Source organism: Sander vitreus, chromosome 6, assembly GCF_031162955.1.
Source record: "Sander vitreus isolate 19-12246 chromosome 6, sanVit1, whole genome shotgun sequence".
Taxonomy (NCBI): domain Eukaryota; kingdom Metazoa; phylum Chordata; class Actinopteri; order Perciformes; family Percidae; genus Sander; species Sander vitreus.
This window is the reverse complement of record NC_135860.1, coordinates 11,023,118-11,043,097: the sequence shown is the minus strand read 5'-3', so window position 1 is coordinate 11,043,097 and position 19,980 is coordinate 11,023,118. Positions and strand designations below refer to the sequence as shown.

The 19,980-nt window shown below is 39.1% G+C and overlaps 1 protein-coding gene across 1 annotated transcript; it reads right to left on the bottom strand.

Annotated features, from left to right (window-relative positions):
* Positions 1-46: 46 nt before the first annotated feature.
* On the bottom strand, positions 47-14,360 carry cblc (Cbl proto-oncogene C, E3 ubiquitin protein ligase). Its single transcript, XM_078251813.1, has 12 exons — positions 14,150-14,360; positions 13,700-13,920; positions 13,107-13,487; positions 7,585-7,731; positions 7,347-7,503; positions 6,412-6,533; positions 5,742-5,879; positions 5,567-5,654; positions 5,254-5,385; positions 3,551-3,736; positions 2,027-2,163; positions 47-101 (listed from the first exon to the last, which is right to left on the bottom strand). Exons 3-12 carry the CDS (start codon positions 13,481-13,483, stop codon positions 47-49), a joined length of 1,539 nt encoding a protein of 512 aa, XP_078107939.1. The 5' UTR covers positions 13,484-13,487; positions 13,700-13,920; positions 14,150-14,360.
* Positions 14,361-19,980: the final 5,620 nt, after the last annotated feature.

Sequence of the window (19,980 nt, the reverse complement as noted above, 5' to 3'; positions counted from 1 at the left end):
GTCACATGTGTCTTCTTTGGGCCCTGCTCTCCATTCCTCCCTCTCTTTATGTCTTTGTCTCTGTTTGACTGGGCTGGAGGGTTCGAGCCATGCTGCTCCACCTACACACAAACACAAAAAGAGTCATACTAAAATGTCTGGCACTGATGTGAAATACTCGTGTTTCAATTTCAAACGAGACATATCAACTTTTTAGATGAATGGATGAATTCTAGGATGATACTAGTATTAGATTATGGGTTACCAATGAAGTTTTAAGTAGTCATTTTTACCGGAGTTAAGCAATCTTAAGACTGAATGCTCAGATAAGTGGTTCTTAAACTGTAGAGTGAGCCATTGCAGGGTGGGCATGACCCGAAGGTAAAACACTGGAAGTGAAACTAAAGTTAATCAGACTTTTTACACAGCAAACACTTTGACCTGTCAAACAAAAGTGTCACTAATTGCATTATTATTTGCTGCATTGCTGGAACTTATTAGAACTGAACCATCGTTCATGTTATTAGTTCCACTTGTGCTTTTCTGCAATGACATATCAAAATGTCTGCTGTGAAAGCATCTATGAATATGCTTTATTTGGAGACAATAAAATAACAAGATGCTAGCCAGGCTAACAGGATTCAGGCTCCCTTTGTTACTAATGTTCCCAGTATGCTATCAATTTTTGCATCTGTAGAGGCTTGACATTTGTTTTATTGTTTTCTAAGGGAGGCACAGAAACAGTTTGAGAACAACCGGCTTTTAACCTTTTACATTTTAATTTCATTTTAATTGCATCACTGTAGGTGTGCACGGTTTAGGATACAAGGTTATAAAATGCCATAACTTACTGTCACCACCTTTCTGAGAGGAAGACGAAAACGTTGCTTCTGAGAGGAATTCAGCACTGCTTAAAACAGAACAACATGAAATGGAAATATAGGTGAATAACTGAATCAACTTTACACTATATGTCTGTGGCATGATATTCTTTACTGATAAATATTAACACTGCAAACATTACATGCAGGCTCAGGTGCAAAATACCAGTTCATTGCAGTGAGTCTCAATGGAGACATCTGTCACATATGGGAGAGATTCTAATCAAATTAGGAATTTAAATGAACAAACTAAACAAGAAAATATTTTCAATAATTGTAATAATCATATATTTGTGTCTAGCTGTGAAAATAATTAACTGAATGTCTGATTTGTTTGTTTGCATTATTCTTTTTATTACAAGGTCTTTATTGTATAGACAAACTAATAAATGGAGACATGTGCATAAACAAATGTGCAATGCAAGATTAAACCAACAAAGACATAACAACCACAAAACAAACTGCACAATCAGTGCAATCTGCCCTCTGAGTCTTTGCACAGTTGATCTGGGTATATAAAGTCTTCTAGTGTGTTCCCAGCATTATGTTGAACACTTCTTAGAGGTTACAGTAACTTGGTGGAAATGTCTTCTCTTAGTTCCCTTACAGAAAATTGAAACAGATTTTACCAGGAGACTATAAAAAAAAGCTACAATATCAAGATGTAGAGTTTTAGCAGCATGCTTAAATTTAGTCTCCTGAAGGTTTGTAATATACATGTAGACAACAGCAGCGCTTTCTCACTTTATTGCTCTGCTTTAAACAGTGTCTCACCTATCCATGTTTGGCTGTTGTTTGTTTGGTCTACGTGCTTTATTGCCACTGTGAGCCTGCTGAAGAGAGGAAACATGTCACAGTGATTACACAGCCATCAGCTACTACGAGGGATGTAGGTGGGTACTTTCTTACTTGAGATAAAAACAATACTTAAGTACTACAAGTAAAATGATGGGTTTTTTAAAAATACTCAAAAAACTTTGTTAAAGTAACGAGAGTAAATGTAATGTTTTACTTTCACCCCTGGCTACTATGCATATTCACACTACAGTTGGTAAGTCTTTGCAAAACTGTGCATGAATGAGAAATGTAACACATCACACCATCAAACTGCCAAGAGGTATTACAGCAACAATATGCAAATAGCTTGAGTGTGTGTGGGAACTTACTGTTTGTACGGTTTGTCCAGAGTCAATGTCTGGGATTGGCTGGAGGGAGATGGACAGCGTGCGGTTGTGCTGTTTTTAGGGGGCAGAGGTGGAGTGTTGATACGGGACCGGGGAACCTGGTAATCCAAACTTGAGAACTGTTGAGAGAAAATGCAGACTAAAATGTGGCTTTTGAATTGGAGAGCACTACTTGACAAGAAACCTGTAGGAGTTTCATGTTGCAAACAAGTCTTGCATTGCCAGACCTATCTCCACAGCGCTGTTGAGTAAAGTCTGGCTACACCACAGATACATTCTTGGAAAAGAGAAAAGAACTCTCTGGGTTGTTTGCATTTCTTTCCAGTTCCAGACGCAGCGACGATGCCTCTGCAAAATGGTCTCGGGAAGGAACTTGTTTTGGTGGCACATTTGCACCCCGCAAAATAAAACGCCACATAAAATATTAAATGAAGTTAACTGTTCACATAATACAGTAACGTGAGCTATTTAAATGAGCTGGATGCATGGTTAAACGTAATTTGCTCTTACCAGTGTATCGCCGTGTGTACTTTGTCTACAGCAATCCCTGCCAATCTGTCCCCAAACGTCCCAGTTAGATGGTAAATGCAGTAAACATATTCTTTGTAAATCTTTAAAATCATTCCTCGAAAGAACCAGGCAGGCCTGGCTTAATGCACGATCCAAGTTTTCTTCAAAACTTGCTATTTCCAACATGTGTTTTGCTAGTTCGAAGTCTGTTGTTGTTTCCCTTATCGAAGGGATTTTAAGAACGGCAACACACAGAGAGCGGAAGGTGAGGGACATCCGGCGTGTGAGCCATGCGCTGGATGTCAGGCTTTATGCTGGAAATGTACTTCCATTGATTAGGCTAGTTGCAAACAGATACAATTCCTGCTACAAGCATGTACTTATAAACTGAATGAGTTGCAGACAGAGACAAACGTTGGGCTAAATGCTAATGTACATATGCTCAAAATGACAATTCTAACATGGTAATGTTTAGCAGGTAATGTTGACTGGATTTACCATCTTAGTTTAGCACATTAGTATTTCAGCATCTGCTAAGTGACACAGAAAACAAAGAACAAGTTAGGCTGATATTGTGATATATACGGAATGTCATTATTTTTGCAGGTATTTGGTCATAAACCAAAGTATTGGACAAGTTAAAATGTTGACTTGGTGATGGCGCTAGATGAAAAGGACCAAAAAGGTTATTAGATAGGGGACATGAATGTTTGTACTACATTTCATGGCAATCCATCCAATGGTTGTTTAGGACTTTTCACTCAAAACCACAAATGTCAACCTCATGGTGGCACTAGAGGAAAAGTCAGGGGGTCAATAAAGTCTGTAGGATTCATCCTCTGAAGACCACAAATAACTCCACCAAATTTCATGGGAATCCATTCAGTCTAGACCAAAGTGGTGGACCGACTGACCGACTGACATTGCCATCTGCTACCGTGGCTAAAATTAAACAAAACAAATGATCATACAGTACAAAGAAATGTATTCACAAACCTTCCTCAGGGCAGCCAATTCCTTTACTATCAGTTCAATGTCCTCATGGTCCTCTTCCTCCTCCACATCGTCCTCACCCTCCTCCTCCCACTGACCGCTACCAGGCAGGTAAGGCTCGACGAGGATGGACTCTGTTCCTCTGATGTCACAGCGACAGTATGGGCAGGTGTGGCCAGCTGACTTCTGCTAGATAGTTATCACAACAGGTCATGGGCAAAGTAATGGAAACACTATATGAATGTAGAGACCCATTGTCACACATTGTCTTGAGAACAGCTTTCTTTTGAAGTGTATGAGGTTGGACTTGTTTTCAAAGAATAAAGCCACCAGTTTTTCGAAAGATGAAGGCGGTGGAAAATACCAGGTTGTCGCATGACCACCACTACGGATGCAGTCTGTCCATGTATTTGACATGATTTTTCAGATTGCTCCCCTTATCTAAGTTTGTCTGACTGATATAACTGCAATTTGGAAAAGTATTATTTGGCCTATTTTAAACTTTGGTTAACTTGGTAACTTTGGTTTTCTTTTGGTAACTTTTGGTATTCAGCTGCAAATGTGTGCCTTTGAAATTGTGATTTAGTTACTTTAGAGTTTAACTGTCTGTCCTTGTATTGTATTGTAAACTCACTGTTGATGAGGAAGTTTGGTTGACCACAATCTAGACTAAATTACAACTTTTCCATTGTGGTCTGACGTCCATGAAGCATATCTAATTTTCTTTTCCTGTCTGTCTGTCTGTCTGTCTGTCTGTCTGTCTGTCTCTTTCCCTCCTCCCGTCCCCCTTTCACTCTCACACACACTTTTGCTCAAAGTGAATGTGACTGATGCAGTTTGAGGAGGATGTCAGCCTGTGATCACACAGGAAGTCATCAGCCCAAATGTCAGGACATGCTGCTCTGCACCTTTGCAACGATTAAACACCTCCAGAACAGATGGGAGGTTACTGGCTAGCTGACTGAAATAAATAGTAGTAAAGTATGCAGCTGGAATTTGCCAGCTGCAACTTTAATTCTGACTGGATGCCTTCAATGTCACTCTGTGATTAAAAGAGGAAGTAGGAAGTCGGGGGAGCCACGTTGCAGGACATGACAGAGAGACTTTTGGGATTTGTGTACCATCTAAAATGGTCAAATGTAATTAATTTCATTGGTAGACCCCTATATGATCTTCTGCATATCTTTCTATGGCATGGCACAATCAGCTTTAGTTCATAGTGTTTTTAACACTGCAGTTTTAATTTATTTTATTTTATTTGAGGAAAGCTTTGCACAATTTGCAATTCCTCATTTCAATAAACCATTGTATGTGGAGATACTGAGAAATGTGAGGTTATTGGTTTCAAATGAATAAATTACATGCCATTGATTTGTGAGGGTTATTTTATATAACAAACCATGTGAATACCATCACTCACACACTTTGTTAAACACAAGCATATTTTTGACATCAACCCCAAACCACATAAAAAAAACCAGCATTGTTACAGTAATAACCAAACCATGGGAGCGCTAGTTTTCAGATCAGCCTTCAAAAACAAAGCCTAGTTTAGTCAACCCTGACTGTTTCCCTCCACTGAACACACAAAACGGTTACGGTAACAATCTGCCTCGCTCAGTATTAAGCATGGGTTGGCTGAAGATAAGCATGTGTTTATACACTGTACAGTAGGCCACAATGAGTAAGTGGATGGGGGTTCATACCTGCCAGCCTGTGAGGCAGGGTTTGCACAGGAGATGCCCACAGGGCTGGATACGAGTATCCTTATCCCTCTCTGCACAGATCTTACACAGCTGGAAGGTGCTGCCGATATCACAGTAAAGCTCATACTGCTCCTGTTTGCCGTTACATTGACGGTGTTGGTGGATAGACAGAGAGACAAGATAGAAAACGATAAGAGAACGTCTCAGGATATGATCTATGCTTTGTCTTGGTGAAGCCTCAGGAAGCTTTTAGTTTAATAAATTAAGAGCAGTTTGATACATTCATAAAGAGGTAGGAGGTGCAGCCACTTACTTCTGTAACTTTGACTTTGCCCCTCTGGGCCGGTTCACACAAGCTTGTCAGGTCGGGATTCACATCACGGCCATCTGGGTACAGGTAGCTGTAGGCACACAAACAAACAGCACTTAGAGAAAAGACACAAACAAAGAACAAAATTAACTAGAAAGCTGAGTGTGTTTGTCCTAACCAGCTTTCCTTGAAGCCCTGAATAAGTGCCTGGTAGAGCGGTGTATTCTGAGGGATGGTCTGGACGATGCCACCTTCTCTCGTCACATGGCCAATAGCCCACTGGCCCATTCTTGTGCAACTAAGACGGAAGATATAGCTTGGAGGGAAAGAGATCACTGGTAAATCACACTTAGCAATATAATTGCTTTTGACTGCATTTTGTTCTATATTTTATGTATTTATGCAATTCATTCCAATAAACTTCCTCTCATTCTTAAAACAGTTATAATATTGATGTTACAGAATAGGCCATGCTTATTGTCATGGAGCTGTACTTAACATAGCAAGGACAACATTTCTTGAATAAAAGACGGAAAGCTGGAAAGCTTGAGTTTGATGTGCTAAGAAATATAATTATGCCAACAACTCAAGAGGAAAAGAAATACCTCAAAATAGATTAAACAGTTATAAATGAAGCCTCTTTCCCCTGGCCAATTTTTCTTAATTGTTCATAATGGATAGCTAGGTACTTAAAGTTGGAGTGCTGTAGTTCTATGTTTCTCATTCCTTACAACTTAGATCAGATCCAGATTTGAACTCAAGTTCTCAACAAACTCCTCAGTGCTATTTTGAGTTTAGCTTCTCTGCGAAGTGCATTAGTCAGAGCTTGTTGCTGTGCTCGTCCTCACCTCCCAGGTCTATGCAGGTAGTGTTCCAGACGAGCTATAACCTGGTCATAGGTGAGGAAGGCCATGTAGCCTGGATGAGTCACTGCAAGCTGGTTCCAGTTCCTTATGAGTGACCTCCAGGGCTGAAATGAGAGGAGACGATCTGAGAGGAGACTCAGTATGTGAACATCATTAAGGGAATAGTTCAACATTTTGGGAAATACACTTATGCGTTGTCTTGCCAAAGACTGCTGTAGATCAGAAGATGCCTATCTAATGTCTGTATACTAAATATAAAGCTACAACCAGCAGCCAGTCAATTTAGCTCAGTATAAAGACTGGAAACAAGGAGAAACAGCTGCTAACCTGGCTCTGTCTAAAGGTAAATCAATCTGCCTCCTAAACTCACGAATTAACACATTATATCTTGTTTGTTCATACAAAGAATCGTACAAAAACTGAAGTTGTGAAACAACAGGTTGTGGTTTTTGGAGGGATTATGTGCCTCAACTGTTTCTTGGCCGGGAGCAGTCACTTCCTGGAGTCTTGTCATCACTGTGAGGTTTCCAAGCAACAAGTGAAATCACTGTGTCTAGTCAAGAAATAGTCTGGCTCATAACCCCCTGGAAACTTGCTTTTACACTTACATTAGTGCTCTGATTAAACAAATAATAGATACCATTTTCAGTTGTGAACTTTAGAGGTGCTGGTAGGTGAGTTCTTTTTGTTCCCTTTGGACAGAGCAAGGCTAGCTGTTTGTTTCCCCCTGTTTCCAGTCTTTATACTAAACTAAGCTAACCAGCTGTAGCTTCATATTTAGTGTACAGATATGAGAGAGGTATCCATCTTCTCATCTTAACTCTTGGCATGAAAGCGACTGAGCATATTTACCAAAATGTCAAACTATTTCTTTAAGAAATCAGTATATTACTTTTTACTGGAATATTTCACCTTACCTGAAACAGTCTGGTGAAGATGTCAAACTCAAACACAGAGATGTGGTCATTACAGGTGAGATCTATAGTTGACTTCAGAGCCATGGACTCCATCCCTTCTTCAAATGCATGTACACTCTGCAGCTGCTCTTTGAATCTATTCCACTGCACTATACACCTGTCAGAACACATTATTAACATGTAGCGAACATGTACACACAATGTGCCAACTACAATAAAAGAAATTCCCCAAACTCACTTATTTCCAAATGATTGCATCCAAAAGGCCGCAGCCTCAGTCTTAGTCACCCTGTAGGTGTCACCCTGAAAACCGCCCCCTGGAAACATGGCCCTCAGCTCCCAGAGCATGTGGCTGAACAGCAAGGACAGTTTAGTCAAGTTCCTCCTGAGAATGAGAACAGCAGACTTTCAGTTGCAGATTCAGTATAATAGATCAGTATTCAGATTCAGAAATAGCTATACTTGCTCGGACTTGTCTGTCTTTACTGGCCCTGTGGTGTTGAAAAAATATGCTTGTACAAATATAAATAAAAAAATAAAAAAATAAATATATATATATATATATATATATATATATATATATAATAAATTTGTTTTCTTTAAGTTTTAAGTAATTATTACATGATGCATCACTATAAGGGCCGCAGTGTAGGTGTGTGAAGTCATGGGTGTCAAACCAGCATGCAAGCATGTTCAGCAATGACAACAGTAAACAGTTGGAGTTGGCTATGAATCGATTGTATAAAAAATGGAAAGAAAAAATAAATAAATTCTGCAGCCACCTTTTTTTTAGGGAAACATAGCTCTAACTTTTGTACATGTGATACGCTATTGCTTCTTTTCAGTTGGAACAAGCATGCAAATTTCCATAGACACACACACACACACACACACACACACACACACACACACACACACACACACACACACACACACACACACACACACACACACACACACACACAGGTAGTCCAGCGAGCAAACAGGATGCTCTCTGCTGCATGCTTGTCTGTAAATACCACAGAATGTTCCAGTGGCCAGTGTGTCACTCAAGGTCAGTCTTTATCAGTATGTGCAGTACTCGCTCGACTATTCTACGGAAATTCAATAAATTAGATTTAAATATTTTGTCAATTGTTTATGCACATTTCTCACTCTGAGTTTACTTTTTACAGTAAAATACTCTTTAAATATGTCTCTCTGCCTCAATGCAGCTTGGTGCAATCTCTCAGACTCATAATGGATTAAAAACAACCAACACGCTGCATTTAAAATTTAATCTACTGTAACACCAGCAGAAGACATTCTTTGACAACAATAACACTTTTGTATGACATCGAACAGGAAAGAGTAAAAATATATATATATATATATATATTTTTTTTTTTTTGAAGATCCTTTCTGAACATGTATTTTACATAATACTTCTCCTGCTTCACTGAGGAGTCCATTCTGCTCTGTGAAGTTCAAACTTTCAAGTAAAGGTAATACAGTAATAACCCAAATATGTTTTCCAGTGTGGAAGGATATTTTTTTTTCCATAAACTTGACTATATCAAACTTCTCCACCATATTTCACATTAAGTGATCAAACATACATCTAAATCTAACCCATTTATAAAAACAAATCCAGGACATCTACTGATACCTGAATACAGTATATAACAATACTAGTGCAATGCGATCATATTAATTGAATTTGACCACAAGTTTTCATTTTTATTACACCATATCGCCTCTTTTGTAAGACATTATTGATACAAAGCTGGAAATCTTTTGCAGATTTGTCCAGGCATTTGATGGTGTGGGTGGTGGTCATAAACTTTACCCCTCAATGAGGAAAAGAAACCCTCTATGATGATGATGATGATGATGATGATGATGAGGAGGAGGTGAGACTAACGTGGGAGGAAATGTGTAAGCCACAGTGCCTCAGTGTTAACACACCAAATGTTATAATCGGCTGAGTTATTACGGTAATGCAGCAGTCTTGCTGGACAATGCATTGCCTTACACTAATCCTTTGGTTTGGTTGATTGTCATTTAGTGTAATTGTGTCTCTGTTAGAGACTGAATACTGCTCATTAGCTTGACCAGTGTAGCTGAAGAAGCTCTATGTGAAATGCATTGATCGCTTCAAATATTTCTTGTCTTATATAGAAACAGAGAATAACTTTATAAGATCTTTGAGTCACATTTTAACTCCTGCACTCTACCAGAACCTGATGGAAGAAGACTTTTTAGTCCATTTAATTGACATGAATATAGCCGTGCACCTTCATACACCAGTGAAAGCCTCTTTATATATTTTCAGATGTACTATGGAGAATGTAATACATGTTATCTTTGAAACTTCAAGACCCAGAACATAAAACTATCTCATAGTGAACCTCATCATTATTCTCATATTTTCTGAATCAAATCAGTTCTGTATTCTAAAATCCGCTGAGATCTATTATCAGTGTTTGTTTGCTAAAAAGTTGTGATTACACATTTTAATTGAAATTACACATTCAAAAACCACACCCTGATCACAGTGAGTACTCTGAGAAATTAAATGCTGATCAAATATTTGTCTGTCAAAATTAAACCCAAAATGAAGCGCTGTAGGGCATAGCAAGTACATTTTTTTCATGTGAAATGTATAACTTCGTAAAAAATAAGCAAAATTTTCATCTTTAATTAGACATGAACTGATCTATTACGTAATTGACCAATACATGTATGCATGTTTCTTGTGTTGTTTCTGCTTACAGTTCTAGTTGTATGCTTTACAGAGTTTTCACATTTGAATGTGTTTCATAAATCCAGCAACTAAAACATTTCCCTGTCTGTTTCTATCTGTCGCCTCCACCGTCTGTCTTACTTCAGTTCTGTTTTAAGCTTCACATGACAAACATTTCACTCGCTACTGAATAAGCCATTGGCCATCCAACAGTCAATGTTATTAGAAATAGACAACGTACCTACAGCTTACTCTGTTATGTCTGTGGGATAATAAGCTGCAAAAAAAAGAACGTTATGGCAGGATGTTCTAAAAAAAAACCAAATATGATATTTACAGAATTTGCCCTGAAATCTAAGCCACATAACACTGTAAATTTGCCACATGACTGCCCATGCAGACCTAGCTGCGGTGAGAAGACCATCTGTGTGCAAGATGATGCAATAAACCTTTTAATATGTCTTCATCTGGTTTTCAGATTCTGCTGAAATAAAATCTTTCATAAAAGCTGGTGTATGTAAAAAAATGGCATACATTTAATGTTGTAGAATAGAGTCAAAATGTCAGGATAGATAGATAGATAGATAGATATATAAATAAATAATAGATAGATAGATATATATATATAAATAAATAGATAGATAGATAGATAGATAGATAGATAGATAGATATATATATAAATAAATAGATAGATAGATAGATAGATAGATAGATAAATAGATAGCAGGGACGATTCTAGGATCAGACCGTCAGGGGAGTGAGAATGTGACACGCATACAGTCCCTTGCAAAAGTGTTACCCCCCCCCCACTAAATCAGTAATTTCATCAGCCGATAATCTCTGAGCTAGCTACTGAACAACAATGTCAGCTAAAGTTTTTTGACACTATTAACATTACGATGGAACTAAACCTGACACTTTATAAGTCACAGTAAATGACCAATTTGACACAATGTTCTAACATTCAGCAATTTTAGTTGCTTACGTTTCAATTTGGGTTCTAATCTGCGCCATGAAATTACAAACTTCTTCTCTGGGGGACTACCAAGGTTAAACTTCACAACCGCACTCCTGCTCTCCCTCTGACAGATTAGATAGAGACTCAGCCAAAGGCAGGAGTCTGGCACAACCACCTCCGCTTGGCCAACACTACGTTTCTGTTAACCCTTTCCTTGACTGGGTTATGGCGACAGCAACACAGGATATTAAACCTGTTTCAAGCCCTTTGAACCTGTAATTGTTTGTCCTCTGTCACTAACAGACAAGTTCGCAAACTCTCACTGGAAGCACTAAAAAAAAATTTTCTCCCTCAGGTCCTGTCCCTCTTATATGTTGTATGGTGTCGGGATACATTTGCAGTAAATACAGCAGAGTAGTTGAGTGCTCATCCAGTCCTGAATTTAGGGCACATGTAGGTTAGAAGATACAGTAAAAGCAGAGGATATCTGTGTATACCCTATGGATACAACTGTATGGACATAAACAGACAAAATGTCTGTTCAATGCCAGACAGTCGCTCTCCAAAGCTGCTCACAAACTGTAGTTGTTTTTGCCAAGTTTCCATGCATTAGCATCACAAAGACGCAGGTTTGGCCCTTTTTCCACCTTCGTCATTAGTAGTCTCAACAGAAGAAGCAGACGCAACCCAAACTCCAAATGTCACTCTCTTTAAGCTGTTCCAAAACATCCACTTTAGCCAAACAGCAAACTTACTGAATGTGGTCATTTTTCTTTCTCTGGTGCACAATGACGTCTATATTTGACTTGTGGGAATTGGGGAAGTTATTTTATTAAACTATGGCTTCTATAGATGGTGTAACAGAGTTATTTCAGTTCATTTAATTTAGTGTTCAAAGAAGGGCCGCAGCCTCTACCATAACTGGCAAGTATTAGGTTATGACTCTTTCTTTTTGTCATGCAAATACAGAAGACAGAGACTTTTGGATTATTGTACTTTTTTAAAGAGCATGAGCTGAGTAAAGAGCCCAAGGCCTGGTCCCATGGTACAGGATAAAGAGTTGAGGTATGTGTGGCCTCTTTCTGATCCCGCCGTTAGTGTATTTACAGAAGATCAGGTTACAAAGAGGAATACATCTGGAAAAAGATAATGTTCTTCATTTTGAGAACATGATCTTGTTGAGTAGGGAAGAAAATGGCAAGCATAACATGAGCCCGTCCTTCAGTGGTCAGTTACCTCGGGTGGCACCTGCCACGCAGATAGTTTGGATTTTATTTGTTTAGGTTGGGAGATCTTAGGCATTTTGTTTATTTAAATGAAGCTTAATTTGTGGTGTTCACAGAATTAAAAAAACTGAACTTTAGAATTGTATTGTTTTAATGCTGTGAGCGTTGTGTTTATTGAAACCATTGTAGTACAGCGGCAGAAGTCAGAGACGGATATCTCAAAACCTGAGCAACAAAAACCAAAAAAAGGCTAAATAGTGTTACACGAAAGTGAGAAAATATGTTTGTTTGTCTTTTTCATTTGTGTGAACTAAGTCGCTTTAACTTCATTTAAAATATGCGACATTTTTGGAGTTACATTTAACAATTATTTTAATTGTCGATTCATCTGTAGCTTATTTTTTTGTGTCCAAAAACAGTTTAAAAAAAATGCCCAAGATGATGTCTTTAGATGTCTTGTTTTTTTCCCAACCAACAGTCAAAAAACCCAAAGAAATTCAATTTACAATGATACAAATCACAGAAAAAACTGTTAATTCTAATATTTAAGAAGTGTGAAGCAGCACAGTTTGGCATTTTCAGTTGGATAAATGACTGAAATGATTAATTGATTATTGATATTTGCCGATTAATGTTAAAAGGTGAATTGCTTTTTTGATCACGTTTGAACACGTGACAGTACTTGTTAAATGACAGAGGACAAAGGATGTAATCATGAATGAATGAAAGAAGCATTTGATTAAAGGATTCATATAAAAAATAAAACAAGATATTGTTGCATTTTAGAAAGAAACATGTCATACACTTCTTTCTGTGTATAGATGGAGATGTCAGCCAGGGGCCCTCTTACCTGTAGCTGGATGTCTCCTCAAATATCTTCTCCCGTCCCTCTTTGAACAGCAGCAAAGCCCTGTCCGTCTTATCCAGCAGGTTTCTGATGTGGATCCTCAGGTATTTGGCCTCGTCTCCTCGGGGCACCTGTCCGCTTGCCGCCTTGGGGCCTCGGTAGGGCTCCCAGACCCCCGTAAGCAGAGTTGCCGTCTCAGATACCAAGTCTGGCAGGTATGGTGGACTGTTCCTCAGGCCCAGCCGGGGGTCAGTGCACAGCTCCCGGAGCTTATCCAGTCTTCTGAGGGCCTTGTCCACTAGCCGCCGGTCTCCACTGGTAGGGGCCTGGGAGCTCGATTTTGGTCTCAGGGAGGCCCCTGAACCGGCTGTCGCCATCATTCCGCTGTTGTGAAGTTATGTCACAAATCAAAATTGACCTTAAATGTCAGTCTGTATGCGTGTATGTGTGTGGGTCTGACAATAATGTCCTACTGTTTTTAAGAGATGTGAAAACTCTATTTTGAATATGTAAATGTGTATGAGCAAAAATAGGAGGAGCTATTCATACTGGCTCAAATTTTTAAATGTGTTTAAGTTGGCATTTATTGTCCTTACAATGATTTTTGTGAGTTCCCAGCTTCAGTGGAAAAGCACACATCTTAGACACCCCAAACAGCATCTATTGTTGATCCATAAGATAATCCAACAGCATTACATTATCCAACAAATGATAGCAGGTTCAAATACAGCATCTTCTAAAATGCACATAAAGCTGAGCATTTCCTCCCAAAACAGCCACTCGGTTCCGTTTGTAGCCTCTCACTCCTCAGTCAGATCTTCAGAAAAATAAAAAAAATACAAGCTCTGTTATACAGAGGCTGTCTTTTGAAGATTTTTACAACACCAACAATGCATCACAAAAGGCCAAAAGAGTGAACGGAAAACAAAGGAAGGGAGGACTTCACACTGATACTAAACCACTGAAACAGTTTCAACTTCTACCATACCAACTCTCTCCACCCCCAACACATGTCGTCTTTCTTACCCCTTATCTAGCACACTTACCAATAAGATCGCACATCTCATCAGTACAGCAGTCCCATATTGTCAGGGTCAACAGAGCAGAGACATCTACTTACAGCACAGCACAGCACAGCACAGCACAGCGGAAACATGTCATTGGCTGAAACGTTGCTGCTGCTTTTTTGTTTTCTCTTTCTTGATGTAACTCTCTCTCGCGCTGTCTTTTCTTGGTGCACCCTTTGATTGGTTTCCTGGTTGCAGCCAGCCAAACAGGTTTGTTTTCTTTGCTCTATTGCTCAGGCAGAGAGAGAGAGAGAGAGAGAGAGAGAGAGAGAGAGAGAGAGAGAGAGAGAGAGAGAGAGAGAGACAGAGAGTGACCTCAAAAAAAATATATTTACTAAGCATGAAAGCATTGTGCCACTACTTACAGACAGGATGCCTGCATATTCAAAGCAAAGGTCAAAGTTTTGTTTGTCAGGTATGTCCACCACTTTGGCTCATACTGAAATATTTTTAAAACTGTTGGATGGATTGCCACAAAATTGTGTACAGACATTTATGGAATGGAGGATGAATCCTAATGACTTTGGTGATCCTCTGACTTTTCCTACAGTGCCCCCATGAGGTTTACATTTGTGGTTTTGAGTGAAATGTCTTAACTATTGGCTGGATTGGCATTCAATTTAATACACATTCATGTCCCTCTCAGGACGTTTTCTTTCATCGCCATCATCAGGTAAAAATGTTTATTACTCCAATGTTTTGGTTTCTAATCAAACACCTGAAAAACGAATGACTTTCCCTTCAGTCTCAGTTGTACTTTGTCTTTAGTGCTAATTAGCAAATGTTAGCATGCTAACACGCCTTTCATGAAGGATTTATATAAGATGCATTGCGTTTTGGAATGAAACACTTCAAGAAAAGAAGATACATTTTGTTGTAAATATTTTCAAACAAGTATCTGTTTTAAAATAAAATTTCCCACAGACATGTGCTTCTCTTAGCTGGATGTCTCCTAAAATGTCTTTTACCATCCCTCTTTAAACAGCAACTTGTAAACAACTTTTCCTTTAGTGCCATCATCAGGTCAAGACTTTAATTTCAGTAAATTTAGAATGTGTGCATGACTATAATAATGTAAGAAAAAAAGTTACTGTTCTATTGTCTATCCTTTATAGCCACTGAAGTGTAAAAGACAGATAAGAAGAAGGCTGAAGAATATGTGTTGTCTCTATTAGCAGCCAGTGAAGCTCCCACCCTTCACTTATCCTAAAATAATAACAAAAATGTACCTAAAACCTTTATTTACTACACATACTAGGCATACATATTGAACTGTATAAACTTAATGAATAATGGCATATTCTTTATAGAATATGACATTTTTTTGTCCATAACTTGTATATGTGGTAGGCCTGTAAACCTCACCAGGTGTTTTCAACATTGCAATGGATACATTATTCATTTTTAAATAATTTAATAAAAGGTTACATTTCTAATGACTATTTCTTGTATCCTAAACATCACAAAATCTGCACCACTAGAGTGGGAAAACTAACAACCTCTGCTTCAAGTCCACAAGAGGGAGACACTATCTCAGACACTGCTCACCAAGTTCAGTATTGTCACTGAAATCTGATTGTTTTACCCATTTAAAGCTTTAGTGTGTAACTTGTTTTTATATTAATGAACATCCGTTACATTCAAGCCATTGCTAAATGAGTTGATACAAAGCTAATATAGCATATATTTGCTTTAAACATACTTTAAAATCTTATGACTCAACAAAAGTACTTGATTTAGATTTTCTCCAGTTGTGCATGCTGCAACAGCACTTACTCAGCAGACAATGACAATAGTCGTTTGTACATTATTCAACTCAATTCAATTCAATTTTATTTATAGTGTCAAATCATAACAGGAATTATCTCAGGACACTTTACAGATAGTAAAGATAATTTACAAGGACCCAACAATTCCAGTGATTCCCCCAAGAGCATGCATGAATGTGTAAGTGCAACAGTGGCAAGGAAAAACTCCCTTTTAGGAAGAAACCTCGGACAGACCCAGGCTCTTGGTAGGCGGTGTCTGACGGTGCCGGTTGGGGGTGTGATGAACAATGGCAATAATAGTCACAATAAAGATACTGTAATAGTTACAATAGTTCATGGTGTCGTAGAGCACAGCAGGGCGTAACAGGGCGTGGCAGGGTGTTGGTTCGTTCTTTGGAGATGTATTTCTAAATGCTCAGAGTCTAGTTGCACTTTTCCTCTTCTGGCACAAGAGGGCCTTGTGTTACCTAGTGATCTGAGCCACGGATGGCTACTCTCTGCATTCATCATGCTGCAGTGTCTCAGAACTGAACCCCTTATATGAAAGGGGTATGGGTGTTTTCTGCTCTTAAAGATCATAAAACCTCAGTCAATGTATTATTACTTAAGCAATGAGCTCTGTCAAATGTGTTCAGGATAAGACTGTCTGTTAAAGAAGTAAGCCTGTGTTTTTCACAAACAATTATACTTAATGCCAAAGAAGACCATAATGGTTGAGTGCCTTGACAGCTGCAAAGCATATTAGTGTATAGTGTCAGGGTGTTTTAGGGACTTTAGACACCAAGCTTGACTTTCTGTTGCCGGCTCCACACTTCAGTGGAAAGAGGAAAGTCCCAAATTGACCCAGTTAATCAGAGCCTGGTCTGGTTGGATGAGATTGAAATCAAGGAGATGAGCTGTGATGAATGTGTGGGTGCATATGCATGCTTGAGTACACACATTTATAGTTTGTATGAGGGATTCTGATCGGGTAATGTGGCCACTGCAGGGCAGCTGTGTTATGGCATCAAGTCAGTCAGTTTGAATAGGGAATCTTCTCTTTGAATTCCTCCTTTATTCTCCTTATTCCTGGAGTTCAAGTTCTGCTCTGAGTCTGGTGACATATGACCAACCTAAGGCAACAGATAACTGACTGACCCTGTGCATCTGATGCAAGTTGCAAAATCTGCAACCTCCAAACCAGGGTGCGAAACAATCTAGAAATAAGCATAAGGCTTACTTGAGCTTTCACATCATGTTTATTTACAATGTTATGAGTTCCCATAGTTGCATAGATAAAGAAAATTGAGCATTTGTGAGTCCAGCATGTTATTACCAGAAAACTATGATTTCAGCCTGGTCATTTACAGAAGAATACAATCAGCTGTAATGTACCAAGACAGACAATAGTGTTTGTTCTAAAGCCTACTGTAATGAGACAGACGTGTGAAAATTATGTCTGCTCACTTGAGGCACTGAAACATGAACACAATAACATAAAAAAAAATACCTTCCATGACATCAATAGGCTACGAGGGCACAGAAAAGTTCAGAAAGGAAGTTTACCTTTCAAAGCCTTTCTGGTTTTGGGTCTTCTTTTTCTATTTTTACATTGATCTGACAATAATACATGAAAATGGTCGTTTCATAATAAAAGTATATCATTTAGCAGATTGCATGTTAAAGTCGGTCTTAACTTGTTGTATTCTTATCTAGAAAGTGGGACAGTTGGTTAGACTTTTGACTATTGCGATAAAGAAAAAGGCAATACATTTTATAACAGGGGCCAATTTTGAATACCTTAGCTATACTACCTGCAAAATACACTTCTCATATTGTTACTTTAAACTGTATGAAACTGTATGTTAACTGCTCTTCATGTTTGGAAATAGTTTGCCATTTGACATACTCAGTTAAAACCTAATCTTGAACCTTTTATTATTAACATGACTGAACAATTCAAAACAAAGAAAGACAATTACAAGGGAAATAGGAAAAAGTGTGCCTTGTGAACATATCAACAATGAAGTCATGTTGTACATGTTAAAGGTCCAATATGTAATACTGACAGCTAGCGTTTAAAATAGTTTCTGCAGTCCAAATTCAAAATACTGGAGAGAGTCATCTCCCGCGGCCCCTCCTCATCATAGACGAAGTGCTGCAAATGCTTAAACCTGTATTCTATCTAAATTCCAGCAGGGGGCGACACGTGCGGTTGCAAAAGGAGGTTGGTTTCTGTAGAAGTCTATGAGAAAGTGACCCACTTCTCACTTGGTTTATTACCTCAGTAAACATTTTCATAATGAGTTTATGGTCTCAATCGCTAATTTTAGGTCTTCTGCAACACAGGATGATGTTCGTTTTTTTAATTATTGTCTCGTTGATTTTAAAATCGGCGATAAAGCAGGGGGTGTTTTAGGGCATGGCTATGATGTGATTTCCAGTGAAAGTGTGTAACGTAACGTAGAGTGTAAGTAGCTCCTCCCTCACGCCTCCCTCTCGTCTAAAATCGTCACATCCAACGCAACCAGGATGTCTGCGCCCGTAACGGCAAACTCGACGACGGATAGCAGATCTCCACAAACCAATGGGTGACGTCACACATGCGCTGTCCATTAATATACAGTCTATGCCCCAGACTCGAAGTTCACGAAGGTTGACAGATTGAGAATGCAGAATCCAACAATGTTGCTAGACGCTACTCTCACATAGCCAGACATTACTCCACAGCGCAGCGGCATAGCTAACATTAGATGCTGGCTGTGTTGACAGTCATAAAAGCCTGTGCTCACGAGGAGCTCTGTACCCGACTGACAACCACCCTATCGCTAAAACACCACTACCTTGCTGTCCTCTCTACCCGACTGACAGCCACACATTCTCAGCTTAAAAATATGGCAACAACCGCTACTTGCCGTCCTCTCTACCCGACTGGCAGACACACTTTCTCGGCTTATAATCACGGCATCAACCGCTAAAAACACCACTACCACGTCGTCCTCTCTACCTGACTGACAGACACACTTTCTCGTCTTAAAATTACAGCAACAACCGCTAAAAACGGCGCAAACTCACAGTCCTCTCTACCCGATTTACAGCCACCCTTTCTTGGCTTAAAATTACTTACCGTTTGTTGGCTATGGCCGCTGAACAGGCTACACGTTGTAAACAGCTGTAGCCCGCTTGCCTGGTCCTCCGGTAACTTTAGCAGTTATGGCAGCGTTAGCCAGGACCAGTCGGAATCACTTACTGGCAATACTGGCTGTCTCAATTGTTTTTGCGAGTAACCAACTCAAGTACACTATGTAATTCAATGTGAGTACACAAATGTTGAAATTACATAAAATTCCCGTCCCTAGTAGCCGTGATAAATTAGCCTGAAGCTTACTTGTTCAGGAGGAAATTAGCCAAATCTGTGTCCTTTTTCTCCAGCCTCCAATATTTACCAGGGTTTTGTTACGTCTCTGGCCATGAAACTGTTAGAAAAATGCCAAGGTTGTTTTGGGGTCAGGTAGAATCTATCTCTGCTGATTGTTTGCTGCTTTCATGGCTGTACTAACATTACAGCTGTAGCGAGCTGGGTTTGCGTTTTTACAGGTAGGCCTATATCTGGCAACCTGGCCTGGCTGTCAAAATGGGCAGTTGATACCAACACACAGGCCAAAACACAAACAGATTCCATCACAGAACGGAAATTTCAAAAGAAGAAAATACTGGAGCATTGTTGACAGAAAAGATAGTATTTCAGCTTAGCATGTTTCCTTAATATCTGATTACATAGGGTATTGTGGTCATTTTTGGATTTAGTACAGTAAATATATTACATATTGCACCTTTAGCCTAACTATTAAGAGTGCATTACAATGCAGTTGGGGTAACCAGCTGACAATGGCCCAGAGCCTTATTCACATTCTGCACAATGATGTGCACAACGCAAGCACGCGACCCATGAAAAGCATCGATCCTTGAACTTCTTGAGAAATTCAGTAGCTATTAGATGTTTTGAACTTGCATGCAAAACAGACAGATGTCAGAGAGATCGGAAATGCAGAAATTATTATG